The 15,906-nt window shown below is 40.8% G+C and overlaps 2 protein-coding genes across 2 annotated transcripts in view; one reads left to right on the top strand and one right to left on the bottom strand.

Moving 5' to 3' along the window:
• The window catches only part of LOC104126183 (zona pellucida binding protein), a 30,123-nt gene extending 28,275 nt beyond the window's left edge, over positions 1-1,848 (top strand). The window contains exon 8 of the mRNA XM_009638713.1: positions 1,757-1,848. Within this exon, the coding sequence (XP_009637008.1) occupies positions 1,757-1,848 (92 nt within the window). The remainder of the gene's footprint in view (positions 1-1,756) is intronic.
• An 8,906-nt stretch (positions 1,849-10,754) lies between these two features.
• Positions 10,755-15,906, bottom strand: part of VWC2 (von Willebrand factor C domain containing 2) — a 61,435-nt gene continuing 56,283 nt past the window's right edge. Inside the window, exon 3 of the mRNA XM_035894143.1 lies at positions 10,755-10,906. Coding sequence (XP_035750036.1) covers positions 10,755-10,906 — 152 coding nt within the window. The remainder of the gene's footprint in view (positions 10,907-15,906) is intronic.

A 15,906-nucleotide genomic window follows, 5' to 3' on the forward strand; every position in this document is an offset into this window, starting at 1 on the left:
TGGAGAGACAGTTTGATATCATACCCTGTACTAGCTTTATGAAATATTTTTTGTCCTGTATTATTATTCTGCAGAGCTTGATTTCTGTGGTATTTTTAGTAGACTAGATACTGAACAGTCAGTTCTAATTTGGTCGTCTTCAGTTCTTTCTCATAGTGTGATGATTATTTATATTACTGAAACATAGTAACTTGAAAGTTCAAAAGGCAATACATTATTCAAGAGAATATTGAAATAGTCCTAAAAATCAGAAGAGATTGCAAAATACTAGTTAGCTTATAGGATAAAAGAACAAATTACAACGTTGTGTGCATTGCAGTTTGTGTGGTGTCAAGTGGCAAGTATATAAAATATGCTGTAAGATACAATATTTTGCTAAGATGTTTATACTTTCAAAGTGAAGGTATACCAGTAGGTTTTCCATTAGTGAAAAGACTGAAACAAGTTAAGTTTACTGGTTAAAGAAACTTTCCAGCAGCTGGATAAAAAAGCTACAGGTCCCTACTTCAGATTCCTTTCTCTTTTTCATGCTTTCTGCTAGGTAGCAAACAGATGATGCTTCTGAGAAATAAACTTTCTATCCCATTGTAAGAGAAGTCTACCTTGCTCCAATTAAATAAACTGAAAATTCTGAAGGATTTACAAGAAGTGGGCCTATAATCTTCAACAAAAAGACTAGAATTATTCCTCTGGTACACAAGATGATTGATTTTCCAGACAGAAAGGTTGGAAAATGCCTTTAGTTATATGCATTTGTAAAGCTTTCTCTTTCCCATAAAGCCATCTTGGTCTGCCTATACTAATGCACAAAAAAGCAAGGTTTTGACATAACCTGCAGAGGATTCCTCTCTTACATTTCATAAGACCTCTAAAACCCTCTTCAGTCAGCAGTAGCAAAAAATGCTAGGCAAGCTAATAACAGCCACTGGGGATCAAGTGAATCCTGCCAGCCTCAACAACTGAAGATAAACCAAACCAAATACTGAAAATCCTGCTGAAGGTTTGTGCAGTAGTGACTAAGAAGTCATTACTAAGCCAGGCAAACCCCAATAACCAGGTAAGTGCCAACTCTGCAAAAGTAAGGAAGGTCTTAATTACCTTTGCATGCTCACTACTAATGCTGTTAATTAAAGATCTATCCAAAAGAAAGGCTACCATTGCCAAATTGAAGTATGATTCAGGATAGCCATAACCAAGTATCTCGAATTCTGCTTTTTTTTCTGCCAAAAGCATAATGCTGAGTTAGTCTTTCGTGATTAAGTCATTCTGCAGATGACTGAACTAGCTTCGTAAAATGGCATAACATGATCCAATTGGAAGAAAATATTTCATTCAGAACACTTGTTCTGCATCATGCACTGATTTCTGGTTTGATGTATTTTTTTGGTGCTACTTAATAATTATCAGAGCTTAGATTTCAGCTCTATTTTGTCTTGTATTACTTATACAAGAAGCTATAGCAGTTTATTTAAAACATTATTGGGTACAGAACATATTAAAATGTAATTGATGATTACATATCCCCTGTAAGTAGACGGAGTGGAAAGTGATGAAGAGAAAAATACAGTGTAATAAATAGATGATGTATAAAATATATACAATTTTTTTCATCATCAACTAGCAGAATGCTGGAAGAAATCTGATCTTTTTTCAAATAGATAAAGATGCATTCTCAACATTTCAAATGTAATATTTTTTATTAATATCACTTAAAGTCCACATTTTTTCCTTGTTTTTTTTTTTTTTGTGTCCATAGTTGTATGCAGCCCAGGATCATACAATCCTAGTAATGGAACTCACTGTCTTCGGTGTGACAGCAGTTTGATATATGGAGCAACAAAGTGCTAACAGCTGAGGGACTTGCACTCTTGCAATAGCTCTTATGTATTTTAACGTGATAATATTAATAAATATTTTTAAAATGTGTACAGTTTGTTTTGGTTACATCAATAGTATACACTTATTTTTAAGAAATAATGATTCATCAGCATATTGGTAAAATGTTGTAGGTCATACCACTTAGGACTGCTTCATTTTTAAGGTCTTTAGAATATCTGCCAGGTTAATAGTAGTAGAGACAACTAACTCTTTAAATCACAAGAAGAAAATACTTAGTCCTTTGCTGATAGACCTCAGCGCCTCTCGACACGGGCTGGTGTAAGGAGTCTATATTGTAGTTTTCATCTACCTGTCCATTCAGTCATTAGTTAAGAGGATTATAGTGAACAGCTCATGGGGTACGTCCAGCACTGAATGTTGCAATGTAGCCTCAAAGGCAAACACATCCTAAAACCTTTCTTTCAAGATGAATTATAATATCACTACTGACCAGTTGGTAACTTCTTCCCAAAGAATGTAAAATTCCACTTGGGTCAGTCATCTGTTCCACCTTTAAAGATACCACATTAAGCATAACACTTCTGCTCTTACCTGAAGGAAACAAACAGTAACATAAAATACCATGGTACTTTTTATGACACTCCTCTTTACTTTTGTAAGACTCCTGAGAATTACTAAGTGGTTGGCTCAATGCATTCCCTTGTCATTGTTGTTCATTAACAGCCTTATTTAAGTTGGCATGCAGTAACAGAATCCTGTTTAAAATCCGATTTGTTTTGTATTTGCAGATCATACCCCATGCAAATTGCAAAGTTTTTAATATATATTACAGAGTTTATATTCTTTTTTTTTTTTCCCCCTTAGCTCTTTTTCCTATCATCTAGTTCATGTATAAAACGCACTAGATGTGAAGGTCATTTTTGGCTCTTTGTTGTATCTGGAAAATGGGGTTTGCAGGTATGGGCTTTTTTGTTTTTTCAAGCACAAATATGTTCAGTTTAAATATGTATGTCTTCAGGAACTGTACTCTGGAAAAAGGAATAAAAAGAATTACTGTGCTACATCTAAGAAGTAATTTTTTCAATATGATGTGTTATCTTAAGATACTATACTATAAGCATCCCACTAATACACTGTTTACATGACAGAGCCTGAAGCTCCAAATATATTACGTTTTGCTGTGAAGGACACAAAAACTGAAAACAGTAGATTTGAAAGTAACTAGCAAGACTGTATGATTTGTCTTTCCAGTCTGAATGAACTAAGGTAACTTTTATATAAAACAAATGCAACTAAGGCATTTGAAACAATTGTAAAACAAGTATTATTAGGCTGTTTATTGCTCAAACACTAGTATAAACAGTGTAATTACCAGAATATATAAACTAGCTCTTTTTATCAAATGCTATGTGCAAATAAATAGCCAGGAAAGAGCATGTTAAAAAATGTTTAGCAGTTAAGAAATTAAACTCTATTGAACTGTGGCCCACAGAATGACTAAAGGCTACCTATTCCTTATTTTCGTGTGCTAATTAGAAATTAACAGCCCACTGGGTTGTTACATCAGGCTAAAGCACTGCACGTACACGTTATCTCCATAATTTCCCACTCACAACAGCACTAAACTACTTAGCATTAGTTTGAATTATCAATGGCTAAAGAGAGCGCGTAGTATGCAGTATTGCCTTTGTGAAAATATAGACTTTGTTTTTGTTAAAAAACCACCATACCGAGTAGTATCAGCACATGGAGCTTCCTACAGTATGGAGAGCAAATTAATTTGAGAATTACCATCTGAAATGAATGCTGCTCTTTAAGGCAACAGCAATCTAGATTAAGCAGCATTTTGACTTTTTTATGTATTTACCTTCCTGTTGCATGTCAGGAACAGAAAGCTCTGGTTGGCAGACCACTTCATCAATTAAAGGCATTTCTAGAATTGTATCTACACTTTGTGGGAGGATAATAGAGCTGATGCACTTTTCACTGGGGTATTATACACATCAGAATATTGACTTCCTTCTCCATGCATACATTTATGGATTTTAGCAGAGTATAGAAATGATGTTTTTTGGTCCTCCTGATAGGTGAAATTCACTTTAACTTACAAAGTTTGCACACCCTTTAAGGCTTACTGGAGAAAGTCAAGGAATTGGTTATAAAGGCTTGTTTTGAATTCTGCCTGCTATGAACAAAAGCACATTACACGAGTATTTGTGAATGTTCTCTCTCATTTGCTGACTGCAGCCAAGTACAGATGCTTTGTTACAGGTGCAGTCTGTGGAAGAAATCCCAATCTTGGTTAACATTATTAACCCGGGCTTCTAAATAGCTCCTGGTCAATGCATACATGCTGCATATATACAAATGTACATCTCTCATTGCTAAAATATTGTAGGTTTACTGTCTTGTATGGGTGGAGCCAGAAGAAAGCAATTTCTTTGTGCATAAAACCATGGAAAAAAGTTTTTCATGTTTTTCTATTCCCCCAAATAATTACATGTTAAACTTGTTTCCGTTTCCTCAGGTTACACCTGCTATGCGTTTGCTGTTTTTTCCACATTGTGTGTGAAGTGGTACTTCTGTTCCTGTTTTCACCATTTTCCGTAAATTCACCTCTTCGCCATGAGGTCCAATGTGTGGGCACAGAAACACTCGGCACACTCCGCTTTTGCAGATGGTTCTGCAGTTTGTTCAAAACCTGCAGCAGTGCTCTGCTGGAACGGGAGGGCTCACCGCTCCGTGTGCTATTTTCCCCTTTTTGCTAAAGAAACATGAAGCAGGCTAAGAGCTCTACTAAACTGACAAGATTACTGATGAATGTAAGTGACAAACTCAACATTTACGCTCGATAGATTACACATATTCAACAAGACTAACTTGCTTTTCCATTACCATAGTCTGCCTGTTCTTTTCAAGTCCAGCTTTAATTATGCTGTGTATTTCTTAAAAGCAATGATCTTTTTAGAAGCGGGAAACTGAGCGTTACCATTAGCTAATGGCCCCAAATGAACCTAACACGAACAACGTAGCAAGTCTTTCTGGTAAGTTGGGAGTTGATTGTTTTAAACATCAGCTTTTGTGCTGCTAATTATGTTGGTGGTTTCCTATTACTGATTAATTAATATCCTATATCAGTATTTCCACGTAGCCTCAACAGGTAAACAGTAAAAACTTTTGACTTCTCTGTAACTGGTAACTCGGCTTGGAGTTTTCCTATATTGGTTTTAAAAGTGTATAAAATAAATGAGGCACATATTGTATATGAGCAATCAAAAAAATGTATTAGGTTGTGTTTATTTTTTCTCTGCTGTGTGAGTTGCTTAATGTGACATTTCAAAAGACTGAGAATTTACATTTCCAGTGTGGTTGAGCACAAGCGTTTTTTAGAGGAAAGAGGATTCTGGGAAGGAGCAGCTGTCATCTCAAAACTGAACAAGTTACAAACTTCCTGAAGCAGTACTTACTTTTATCCAAAAGTGATGAAAAATTTGAATTCTTGGATAGCCAGAAAAATAGCCTGTGATACTCAGTTCAATGCTGTCTCCCCAGTTGGTGTTTTGTTTTTTATGCAGGAGGAATACAGGGCAAGAAGTGTATTTTTGCAGACAGAAATCCCATGGTAACGCAGGCTGTGAGGAAAATTCATTGCCTGATAAGGGGAATAAATGGAGCCTTTAGTTGGACTGCATTAGATTCTTAAATAGTATGTGCCTTTCGAAGCCTCCTATGTATTATGGAGCTGTCATAAGTTTAGATATTAAAGTCACCATCAAAAGTAACATCAAATGCTTTACCATCATGACAGTATAGTTTATATTACACCATATGAGAACAGAAGAGATTGTTTTCCAAAGCGAGGGAACCTTTCATCATATCTTTTTCTTTCTTATTTGTATTGAAGACTTTAATGCAATGTCATTTACACCCGGCTTTCAATTTTACACCTCTGGAGATCATCTAGTCCAACACCTTGCTGAAGGCAGGTTCAGCTACAGCAGGCGGCTCAGGGCCGTGTCCAGTCAGGTTTTGACCATCCTCAAGGATGGAGATTTCACCACATCTCTGGGCAACATCTTCCAGCATTCAATCACCCTTACTGCATGATTATTATTTTTTCCACCTCCAGCTAGAATTTCCTGTATTTCAATTTCTGCCCAAATACACTTCTCATTCACTTTTCTTACGATATTCTTTGAAAAATCTCCCTATGAAATACCTGTATGACATTGTAGCTATGTTTTTCTTTTTTTGAACATTCCTGTCGTAACGCTCAGCTACTCTGTCTCGTATCTCATATCCTTCCTCTTTTTCCCCTTTTCCCTTTTAAATCTTGTGTAAGTATTTAAGTGAATACCAATGCTTCCATTTTTGTGGTTTAAACAAGTAGTATAAAGAAGCCTGTTGCACACTGACTGGGCAATTTTATGATTACCTGAAACCATCGAGAATATCATCTCTTCAGGCACCTGCTTACACAGGTTTGAAGCCAAATTCATGAAGAGTGTGCTCCTACAAAAATGGACGAGGCCAAACCGAGAATTAATTTGTCTTGATTTCAGCTGGGAAACAAGCAGAAGCAAAGTGAAGTAGAAGCAGAAATCTCATATTCATGCCAATGCGGCTACCTAAGAACATCTGAGAAGAACATTCATTATCCACGCAACAGACCTTAAAATGGAGAATCATTCATGAGCTATCAGTGTGTCTGGAAATACGGCTTTTATGGACACAACCCACCTGCCAAGCTGAAGAACTCCTCATAGGCTGGGTGTGTAATGCTGTTGGCGCCGAAGCAAAAAGCAGCCGAGTACCTCGGCATCAGCAGGGAAGCCGATATTCTCTGGAGTTTGGTTCACTGGAAATGATGCAGATGGCTTGTCTCTTAAGGTTAAGTATGAACAGGTATATTACATGATCAAATCATACCGTTTAGATAAGTGCATGTGGCCACCACAGCAGTTGTGCTTTGTTTTTTTTTTTTTTTTGCTTAGAGATTAAATTAGTTTAAAGGTGAACGGTTTCCAACTGCATTCCATAATGGCTAATTTTTAACTTGAAATCTTTTAATTTCCTCATCTTCATTTTCCACTCCTACAAAGGAAGCCTCTGTCCGGGTGAAGTGACATCACGCAAGCAGGCTGCAAATCTCAGCTCCCCAATGCCATCACCGACAGCCCGCGCGCTGCTTGGTGCAGTCCCCTGTTGGAGTTTGGCTCTTGGGGTCTTTTGGTGTCTTTGCCTCTGTGCTGGGGTTGCTGATGGTATCGCTGTGTGCTGGCTCTGGCTGCGACAGAGTTACTCTTCGTAGTAGGTGGTACGGCACTCTGTTTTAGATCTGTGACCAAAACAATGCTGGCAACACACCAGTATTTTGGCCTCCGCGTGTGCACAGCGTCAAGGTCTTCTCGCTCAAACCCAGTGAGTAGAGTGGGGGTGCACAAGAGCTTGGGAGGGGACACAACCAGGCAGGTGACCCGAGCTAGCCAAAGGGATGTGCCATGCCATGTAACGTCCTGCTTAGCGGCAAAATAGAGAGGTGCAACGCCCGGGTAAGGTTAGTTAGCTTTTGCTTGGGAACTGGCTGTCCACCCATCTGCCCACAGGAGGTGATGAATGATGGCCATTGCATCACTTCTTTTGTTGTTTTTTTTTTTTTTTCTTCCACTTCTCTGCTTATTATTTTCATCTAGACCCATGAGTCTTCTTGCTTTTACTCTTCCTTTCTTTTCCCTTGTCCCACTGTGGGGGGGTGGTGGGGGAGTAAGCAGCTGCGCAGCACTTGGCTACCTACCAGGTCTAACCCACCACACGCTGCGTGCCAACTGGGGTTCCACAATTGGGTGAGGCTGGTGAGATCTGCCCGGGAAGAGTCACTCAGCCTGTTTCCCCATCTCAGGGATAACCAAAGAGCTCTCACGTGGTAACACTACAGGCCAAAGCTGGATGTGGCTGGTGAGCTCAGCATAAAGAAGGACCAAAACTCATTATGTTAGGTTAACGGTTGGACTTGATGATCTTAAAGGTCTTTTCCAACCTAAACGATTCTATGATTGTATGATAATGACTTCTACCTCACTACATGGGGGGAAAAATAATCTCAAAAGACTTGATGTTTATTTCTCAAAAAGAAAGATAATTATATCTCAAAATATAATCTCTTTAGGAAACCACCCGCAGAGCTGGGTGTCAAGATTAATTTCCCCAGGTAATTCCGTATGACATGGGAAAGGACCAACCTATTACTAGAGTAAAGATGACATTAATACGCTGGTACCAGGACTGAAAGATGGAAAAATATTTTGGAAAAGATGTACAATAGAAGATATTTATAAAACCTACGCTAGAACACACACTAAAATATCCTTCAACTTTGCACTCACTACTACAATAAAGACTGAACTTCCCCAAAGAACAGAAATTCAAGCCCTGGCAAACAATGTAAGGCTTAACGAGAGCCTCCAGTGAAGGAAAAGCAAAGGGTGAGTAGTCTGAGGTGAGATTTCCAAAAACTTAGAATTATGGCCATACATTGAAAGACACACATTCTGAGTCTCTCCTAATTTCATTGAAACACATGTGTCTCTTGAAGGGACACTAAGCAGCCTATTTGGAAAGGCAACCCCGCACTGAGTTGCAGGTCCACCTTCTCTGCTCTTACATCGCATAGCCTCTCCCTATGTGAGTGCTTCCACCCGTCTCGAGGAGACACGCGTGGAACACCACGGGCACTGATGGCGCTTCCTCAGAGCTGTGCAGATTCTCGATTTCAGTAAGCAGAAGCCTAAACAGCCATGACGGATGGGTGCTGCTGATTTAGGAGCTAGCTTGCTGTCCTATGACTACTGAATCTAATGAAATGGATAGGTACACTTAAAACAATATCCTCTTTAGCCAAATCATACCTCCTTTACTCCCAAGTAAGCAGCGTCTCACTGTGTTAATGAGAGGTATACAACGGATGAGGTACTCTTTTTACAAAACAGCAAAATCAAGTATTTATGTCCGTATCTGGAAGTGTACTTACGGTTTAGGTGCAAATGAGACACGAAACACTTCTTCCCCTCTACCAAGAAAAAAACCCCCAACAATCTGTACTCTGCATCACCCTCCGCTGCCACCAGCAGACTGAGTGACAACCCAGGTACAATATTTCCTGTATCCCTGCTAGGAGTGCCAGCTGCTGGAGAACAGCATTTCCAGTACCGTGTTTACATACATGTACATCCACTTCAGGGAAAGATACTATTTACTTGATTTTTGTGTGATTTAAAACTATTTAAATACAGTAATCTCTCTTCCCCTCTCCATTCTTCTTGGGACTAGATTAACACCACGCATGACTCTGCTGCTCTGTCTGTGCAAGAGACAGTTCCTTCATTTCTGATTCTGTCACTCCTCTTCCTCTCCCCTACCATCACTGGGGAAAATAACACCCAACGACAGACAGACAAATGCTCAGAATACAGACATGAGGTGATAACTGGGATCCACTGAAGTCAGTGGCTAAAGTCCCATGGTCTTCAGAAGTACCAGAAAAATCGTACTTCATATGGATGCAAACCTGGTAACCAGGTTACACGAGGGAAGTAAGCAGCAAAGGGTAGGTGGGAATTTAAGTCATGGTCTTCTGGTTTTAGGTACTGATTCATTAACTCCCCCCTCTAGCAAAGGCTTAGGGGTAAGACCATGTTTAAGTGTTTTCTTGAGTTGTTGCCTTAACAGGCATTCAAAGCAGACGTAATGTAGGAGCTGGTGATTGATAAACGAAATTACACCCAAAATTAATCTAAGCAAAGGCTGTTGGTGGCTGAAGCAGGGAGATGCAATTCACCTCACATGTAGCCAGGGTCAGCTTCTGTGCTAGAAATCCTCGGAAGGATTCAAAGAGCCGGTTTGAAGCCTTTCTCCTCAACACAGAGCATCACAGACCCCATACAGGCTGCCAGAAAGACCCAAAAAGTTGATCCAGCACGAGCAGGGTGGTGAGAACAGGGTCTAGGGAATGGCGCACCTACTAACCAGCTCTCCTACCCACAGACGAGCAACGTGGAGCCGCATCAGCGGAGGCTTGTTTGGCCACTCTAGCCCTTCCAAGCTGCACTTCTCATCCACTACGCGTTACGTTAACGATGCCGTGTGGTTACTTACCGTCATTTCCACCAGCTGGGCAATGCGATATTCTTTACAGGAATTGGTTTTGTCTGATTAAATTCTTATTACAACAGCTATGGGAGAGCAGTTTTGTATTACCCACTGCTCCACGTTACCTCGGTGATGGACCAGTAGAAAGGCACCAGAGGAACTAAGAGAAGGAGCTGACCCAGCTCTACACTACAATATTCATAAATTAGCGCAGGTTCTCTGAAAGCATATTCCACTCCATTTCTTTTCAAAAGCGAGAATGTCAAAGTTTTGTCATATGCTGGCTCTTTCCTGGTCCACGAAACTGAAAATAAGCAAAAAACCCATAACCAACCAACCAACAAACCCCAGGAAAACCCTCATATGATGAAACTAGAACAGAAATGTAATGTTTTAGCCATGGTGCATGTATACAACAGGACAGGCAAGGATACAGTACTTTAATCTGTATTGTCTATATAAAACATTTATTTTTAAGCTCTATAATGGTATTATAGAAATACATAGAATATTTTATAGTGTATTTCAGTGTACTCACTGTGAAAATAACACATTTATTAAGACAGGTATTCTTATGTCCAAATGCTTTAAATATATGCACTTCTTTGCCTTGCAGTATTATGTTACTTTGAAAAAACAAAATATCAATATTTTATTCTTTGCTCCTCACCAGAATCTTCTCATTCAGAGTTCGCTGGGTCATCTAGGGTGCTCACTGCTGTGAGATATTTTTATAAAAACCACGGAAAGTACTTAGATGTGTAGGTTTCCTATATCTGTTTGCACTCATGTCTTGTGCACATAGCTTGCCGTTCAATTCTCCAAGTGCCTTCTTCGTAAGTACAGTGACATATAGTGCATTCATCAGTTTTCACCTCCCGGCCTGCTGGAATGACAATGGTTTCCGCAAAGCAGTTCGGGCCTAAAGAAAAGGAAAGAGTTTATTACGCGATACCCACAGCATGCCGTAACCCAACATAGTTGAGTCTTAATCTCGCGCACGGAAAACCTAACACGAAGTAACGCTGGGCACATTAAAGAAATGTGAGCATTGCGCACGAGGCGTAAGAGCAGCAAAGAGATCAAGGGCCCTGTCTTCCGCCGTGGCTGGACGTTTTCAGCAGGGACCGTCCTGCCCTCCACGAGGGGAAGGTGCAGTAGAGCCTTTCTGTGGCAGAGACCTGGGCACAAACTGACGCCACAGATGAATACGGATTTGAGCTAGAGAAAAAGCCGGCTATTGATAATGCAACAGTGCTGCTGTAGGCTACTGGAGAGCAGATTATAAACGTTATTACTCATTCTCCACTGGAAACAAGAATTTTGTAGTAATCAAATTATCAGATTAGTTTCTTTTCCATTTCATGAGAAAATAGTCCTTTTCCAGTAGAATGGAATAGCTCTAGCCCCTTCTGAATGAAGTCGCTTTCCGTGTATAAAGTGAAATATTCCATTTAATGTGAGTTAGCAAGTCCACAAACACCCCTTTTCATAGTACACTGAATAACTTCATTTCCAAGAATGAGGCAGGAGAACAACCCACCAGCACAGTGTTCACAAGACAGATCTGGTTCTTTCAAAAGGTGTCATCCTTGCATCTCTCTGCTGCAGAAGGCTGTGAGTGCTGTGTTATCTACAGCTCCATTAAAAAAGAAGTCTATTTCTGTGTTGAAAATCCACGCGCACTTGTAAAGCGTCGCTAAACCCTACCACTCGTCTCCTTGCTATGCACTGCCATGTCCCCAGGGGCACTTGGCCCTTCCATTTGCCCAGCACCCACAACAGCCGCTCAGGCAGAGCCTGGCCACTCAATCGCACTTTGGTACCACTACCCACCAGGGTAGGACCAGCAGACACTCACTGGATACAGCTGAAACTCTTGAAGGAACATGGGTGTGCAAAATGCTTACCAACTGCCAATCTGTTTGCCACACAGGTGAATAAATCTCAGCGAGGTTCAGTCTGCTGTTGCCAGGGGTCTACTGTAAGACCTAAGGCAAACAGTATGGCGGCTTCTTCTTCTAAGGCAGTATTTTTATTTTTTTTTTAAGTGCTTCCTCTGAAAACCAAAGGTAGGTGCATGCTGCACATTTTGAAACACAAACCAAGCAGTTCACAAATAAATTTTAGTACTTATCTCTTTGGATCAGGTTATGCGTTTGTGTACTGACACTGGAGCCTGAGAATTAGTTGCCAAAGTGACAATAATGAAGGCCTTTCCTCAACGAAAAGGAATGAAGAGACCTGCAAGACTTTCAAAAATTTGCTTCACCAAATTGTACCCGTTAATCCTCTGAATATTTAAGCCAGTATTTTGTTTTAGGACCGACTGCTGACAAAGTCCTCTAACATGTGGCTTCTTCCCCAGTTTTGGGTGGCTTCTGGCCCATTCAGGCAGATGACTCAGGGAGCTCTGGACACAGAATGGATAGCAAAATACAGCTCAGCTCATGTAAAATTACCTGCTTTACTAACTTGATGTTACCATGGTACATTTGCGTTCGCAATCCCCTCAGTCTGTCCATGCAAAGTACCCCTGAGTTGGGCAGGACAGGAAGGAGGACTTTGGGGTGGAAGAGAACCCTCTGGGTCCCACCGCACACTGGAAGCTTTCGGCTGAGATAAAGCAGCTTTATTAACTATGCTGTCCTCAGTGGAACTTGAAAAGATTTCAACTCTAGTCTATGTAATTCTAATTAAGTTTCAGTTAAATATGGTATTCTTCTTGCCCCTGAAGAACTTTCACCCCAGGGTGGGTCCAGTTGCATGTTGGGCAGAGAGCTGCATGTATTGCATGCTGGCCTGTAACAGCCCCATGACTTACAAAGCTATATGATATAAAGAGTTAAAATATTAAAAGCAGAATCTACTTGCCATGGAGAATTTGTATGAAACCTACAGGACCACTTGAAATTTAAACACTATGTAAAAGGCACAAGAGGAACAAAAGTGATGTCAATCCCCTGTGCAGGATTTACTTCATTCTGGGAAAGTAAATGTTACAGGCTATACTTGGGTTATGAAAACCAGCCAGGGAATGAAGTAAAAACAGTGCAACACACGCAATATAATTCACCAGGATTCCAAATGTAAATGCTTCCGTTCACAATTAGCAGCACCTTAATGCCACGTGTGACTGGTCCTTACATCAGGAAGTTATTAAATGTAAAGATACAACAAGCTACCCCTAAATTGTTAAAACTGTTTAATATGGGGGAAAGTCATTGCACTGGTAAATCTACAGAAGAGCAATAACCTGAGAATGAGACCCTACAAAAATAAATGACAGCAACAAAGTACATTACTGAGCAAGCTAGATTTTTTTTTAGTATCATGCAACTTTTCTATGGAAAATTGCCTATTTTCTGGTTCTGCATTTGCACCCATCATTACTGTAACGGCAAATCGTATACAGTACTTAGACTGGCAATAGTCAACTGGTGTCCTTGACTCATCTTTTTCTTTGCAATATTGCATGCACACAATATTGTGTTACAGAAAAGGTCATCAATAAAAAGGGTGAACTGAATATATTACAGCAACACCATGCACATAAATGCCAGTACAATATAGTGTCCGAACACGGAAAAGTAATTCCACAGCTCTCCTTTTATCATTTCTCCAAATCCTCAGACTTCTAGGGAAAAAAAAAAACCCCAACCTGAGCTTCATCCCAAACTTCATTAAATTCTGAAGCTGCATGAGCTAGTCCTGGGTCTTGGTGTCCTTCCCTGGCCCCTGCCAGTCGGACGGAAAAGCTGATGAAGCAGCTAACGATCTGATTCTCCATCTGCCTAAAAGGACAGTGGGGAAACTGAGGACTTTAAGCTGACAGTGGGGCCATGAGGCAGGCACCCAAAGGCTGGTGTTAGACTCATGAGTTCCATTTTCTCACTCCCCCTTAGTAGAGGGAGGCAGAAGCATGGGTCTCCTCCACATTCAGAGTGGACAAGCTGCCCTGAAGGCATGGCATTTGCTGAAACTACTGTTTTACTTAAAACTGGCCAGTTTGTATTGGTTTAGCAAGATTTCCGTCTTCCCATCACAAAGGGTGAGACATTTTTGGGTTCTTAGAAATTTGCAACATTACCCTGACCTTGCACATGAAAAGATTTCCAGGTAAATCGGGGCTGTTCCAACTCCAAAGCGGTGGTGGGATTTCTGACCAGGCGTTGCTGTTGCAGGAGCAGTGAATCTCTTCTCCTCAGTCTGCAAAGCAGGCCGCCTGCCTTCTGAGCTCTGCTCACTACCACCACTACTCTGCCCGGCTTTAGCATCCGGTACTCGTTCAGTGCAGCTGGCTTGTTTGAGCTTGTTTGATCTATAGCATGAACCTCCTGGGCCCCATCCCCAGCTCTACACACTGACATGGCTCTAAGGAAGTCAGCTGTGCTGCACATCTTCACAGCAGATGAAGATCTTGCCGTATCACCCTTAAATCTGGCAGAAAATTCAGTATGACATATCATACCAATTCCGAGCGCAGCCTGAAATCTTCCATGACATCATTTGTTTTCCTAAAGCATATACTGGCACTGTCAGACTCCGCTTGAGCCACACCATGCTGGTATCAGCAGAGATTTCTTTCCTAGGGCTAAGGCACAGTTGCTGCCATCTCAGCGACGTCTCAAAGCAGCGAGTTCAGTGCAAATCCTCAGTTCTCACACTGAGCACCAGATTGGCATGCAGCTCTCGGCTTCCCCGCATCCAAAATGGTGAATCCTAGCTTCCAAAAGCAACATTTGTACCGGGATCTAAGGAACTAGGAAGGCATATTTGGTGGTTAATTCACTGAGAGTTTACAACGGGATCCTCGCCTCTTAAACGCTTAAAAACTAAAAAAAGTTTCAGAATATTATTGGGGTAAATGCTGCTATTTAATTTTTTTTCAAAGACCTTAGGGTGGTCCTGTGAAAAGCATCCCAATGTTATGCTTCAGTGTTGATAGATGCAACAATCTAATTAAAATGCAAATTTTGTTATCTCAGAAGAAAACAGCCGATACCAATTATCAGCAGAGAATGCCCAAGACACTCACCTACTGCAGCAATAGCACCTGTAACCTTGACAACCTCGCAAGAGGCTCTCTGAAGCTTCTTCTCCTCCTCCTCCTCCTCCTCCTCCTCCAAAACCACAGCTCTACGCGACAGAGTTGTGCCTGTTTCCCCTGAAGCCTGCCCCTGCTTTTGCATGGGCACGTGTTCCGATCAGTTCAGAAATATAAGATACAGCAATCTGGTAAATCGCGTTTTAATCAACTGTTTTCATCATGTGTTAAACCAAATTATGGACACAGAAATCTGTTCAACTGCAAGTTAATGTGTTTTCCCGGGGAATAAGTCACGGCAAATTTTTGCCAATTAGAACTACAGTGACAACCTCTGTAATATCATACTTTTATGTAAGACTGCTTTGGGCTCTGGTTTATACTGGACTCCCTAATAGCTGCCCTTTTAATAGCTCCTTGCAGCAGTCAAACAGGTCACTTCCACGGTACCTGACAGCAGTCCCATCTACCCTAACCATTTTATGGCATTCATCATTGTGGTGTTAGAGCACTTTGTAAATCACATAACCTCAACATTTAGCTTAAACCCCCCTTTTTTTTTTTTTTTTTTTTTTTTTTTCAAATTTCACGGAGAGATTTCCAGATGTTACAACACGAAAAGACAGATTCTACACTTCATCCTGGAAGTCCTGAGAACCATGACATTATCCAAGAAACAGCCGTGCTGGGTGGGATCAGAGGTGTGCCTGCACCGGCAGCAGCCCAAAGGAGACACACGGGGGGGAAGCGCCTGTGGATGGGGCAAGCATGCGCACCCAGCTCCCAGCGCCGCCTGAACCGGAGACTTTGTAAATGGCTCCTGTGTGCCGAGTTAATGGAGTTAATGGATGGAGTTAAAAGATTTCTTGAAAATT

The sequence above is a fragment of the Egretta garzetta genome, unplaced genomic scaffold (genome assembly GCF_000687185.1).
Source record: "Egretta garzetta isolate BGI_Z169 unplaced genomic scaffold, ASM68718v1 scaffold264, whole genome shotgun sequence".
In the NCBI taxonomy this organism is placed as follows: domain Eukaryota; kingdom Metazoa; phylum Chordata; class Aves; order Pelecaniformes; family Ardeidae; genus Egretta; species Egretta garzetta.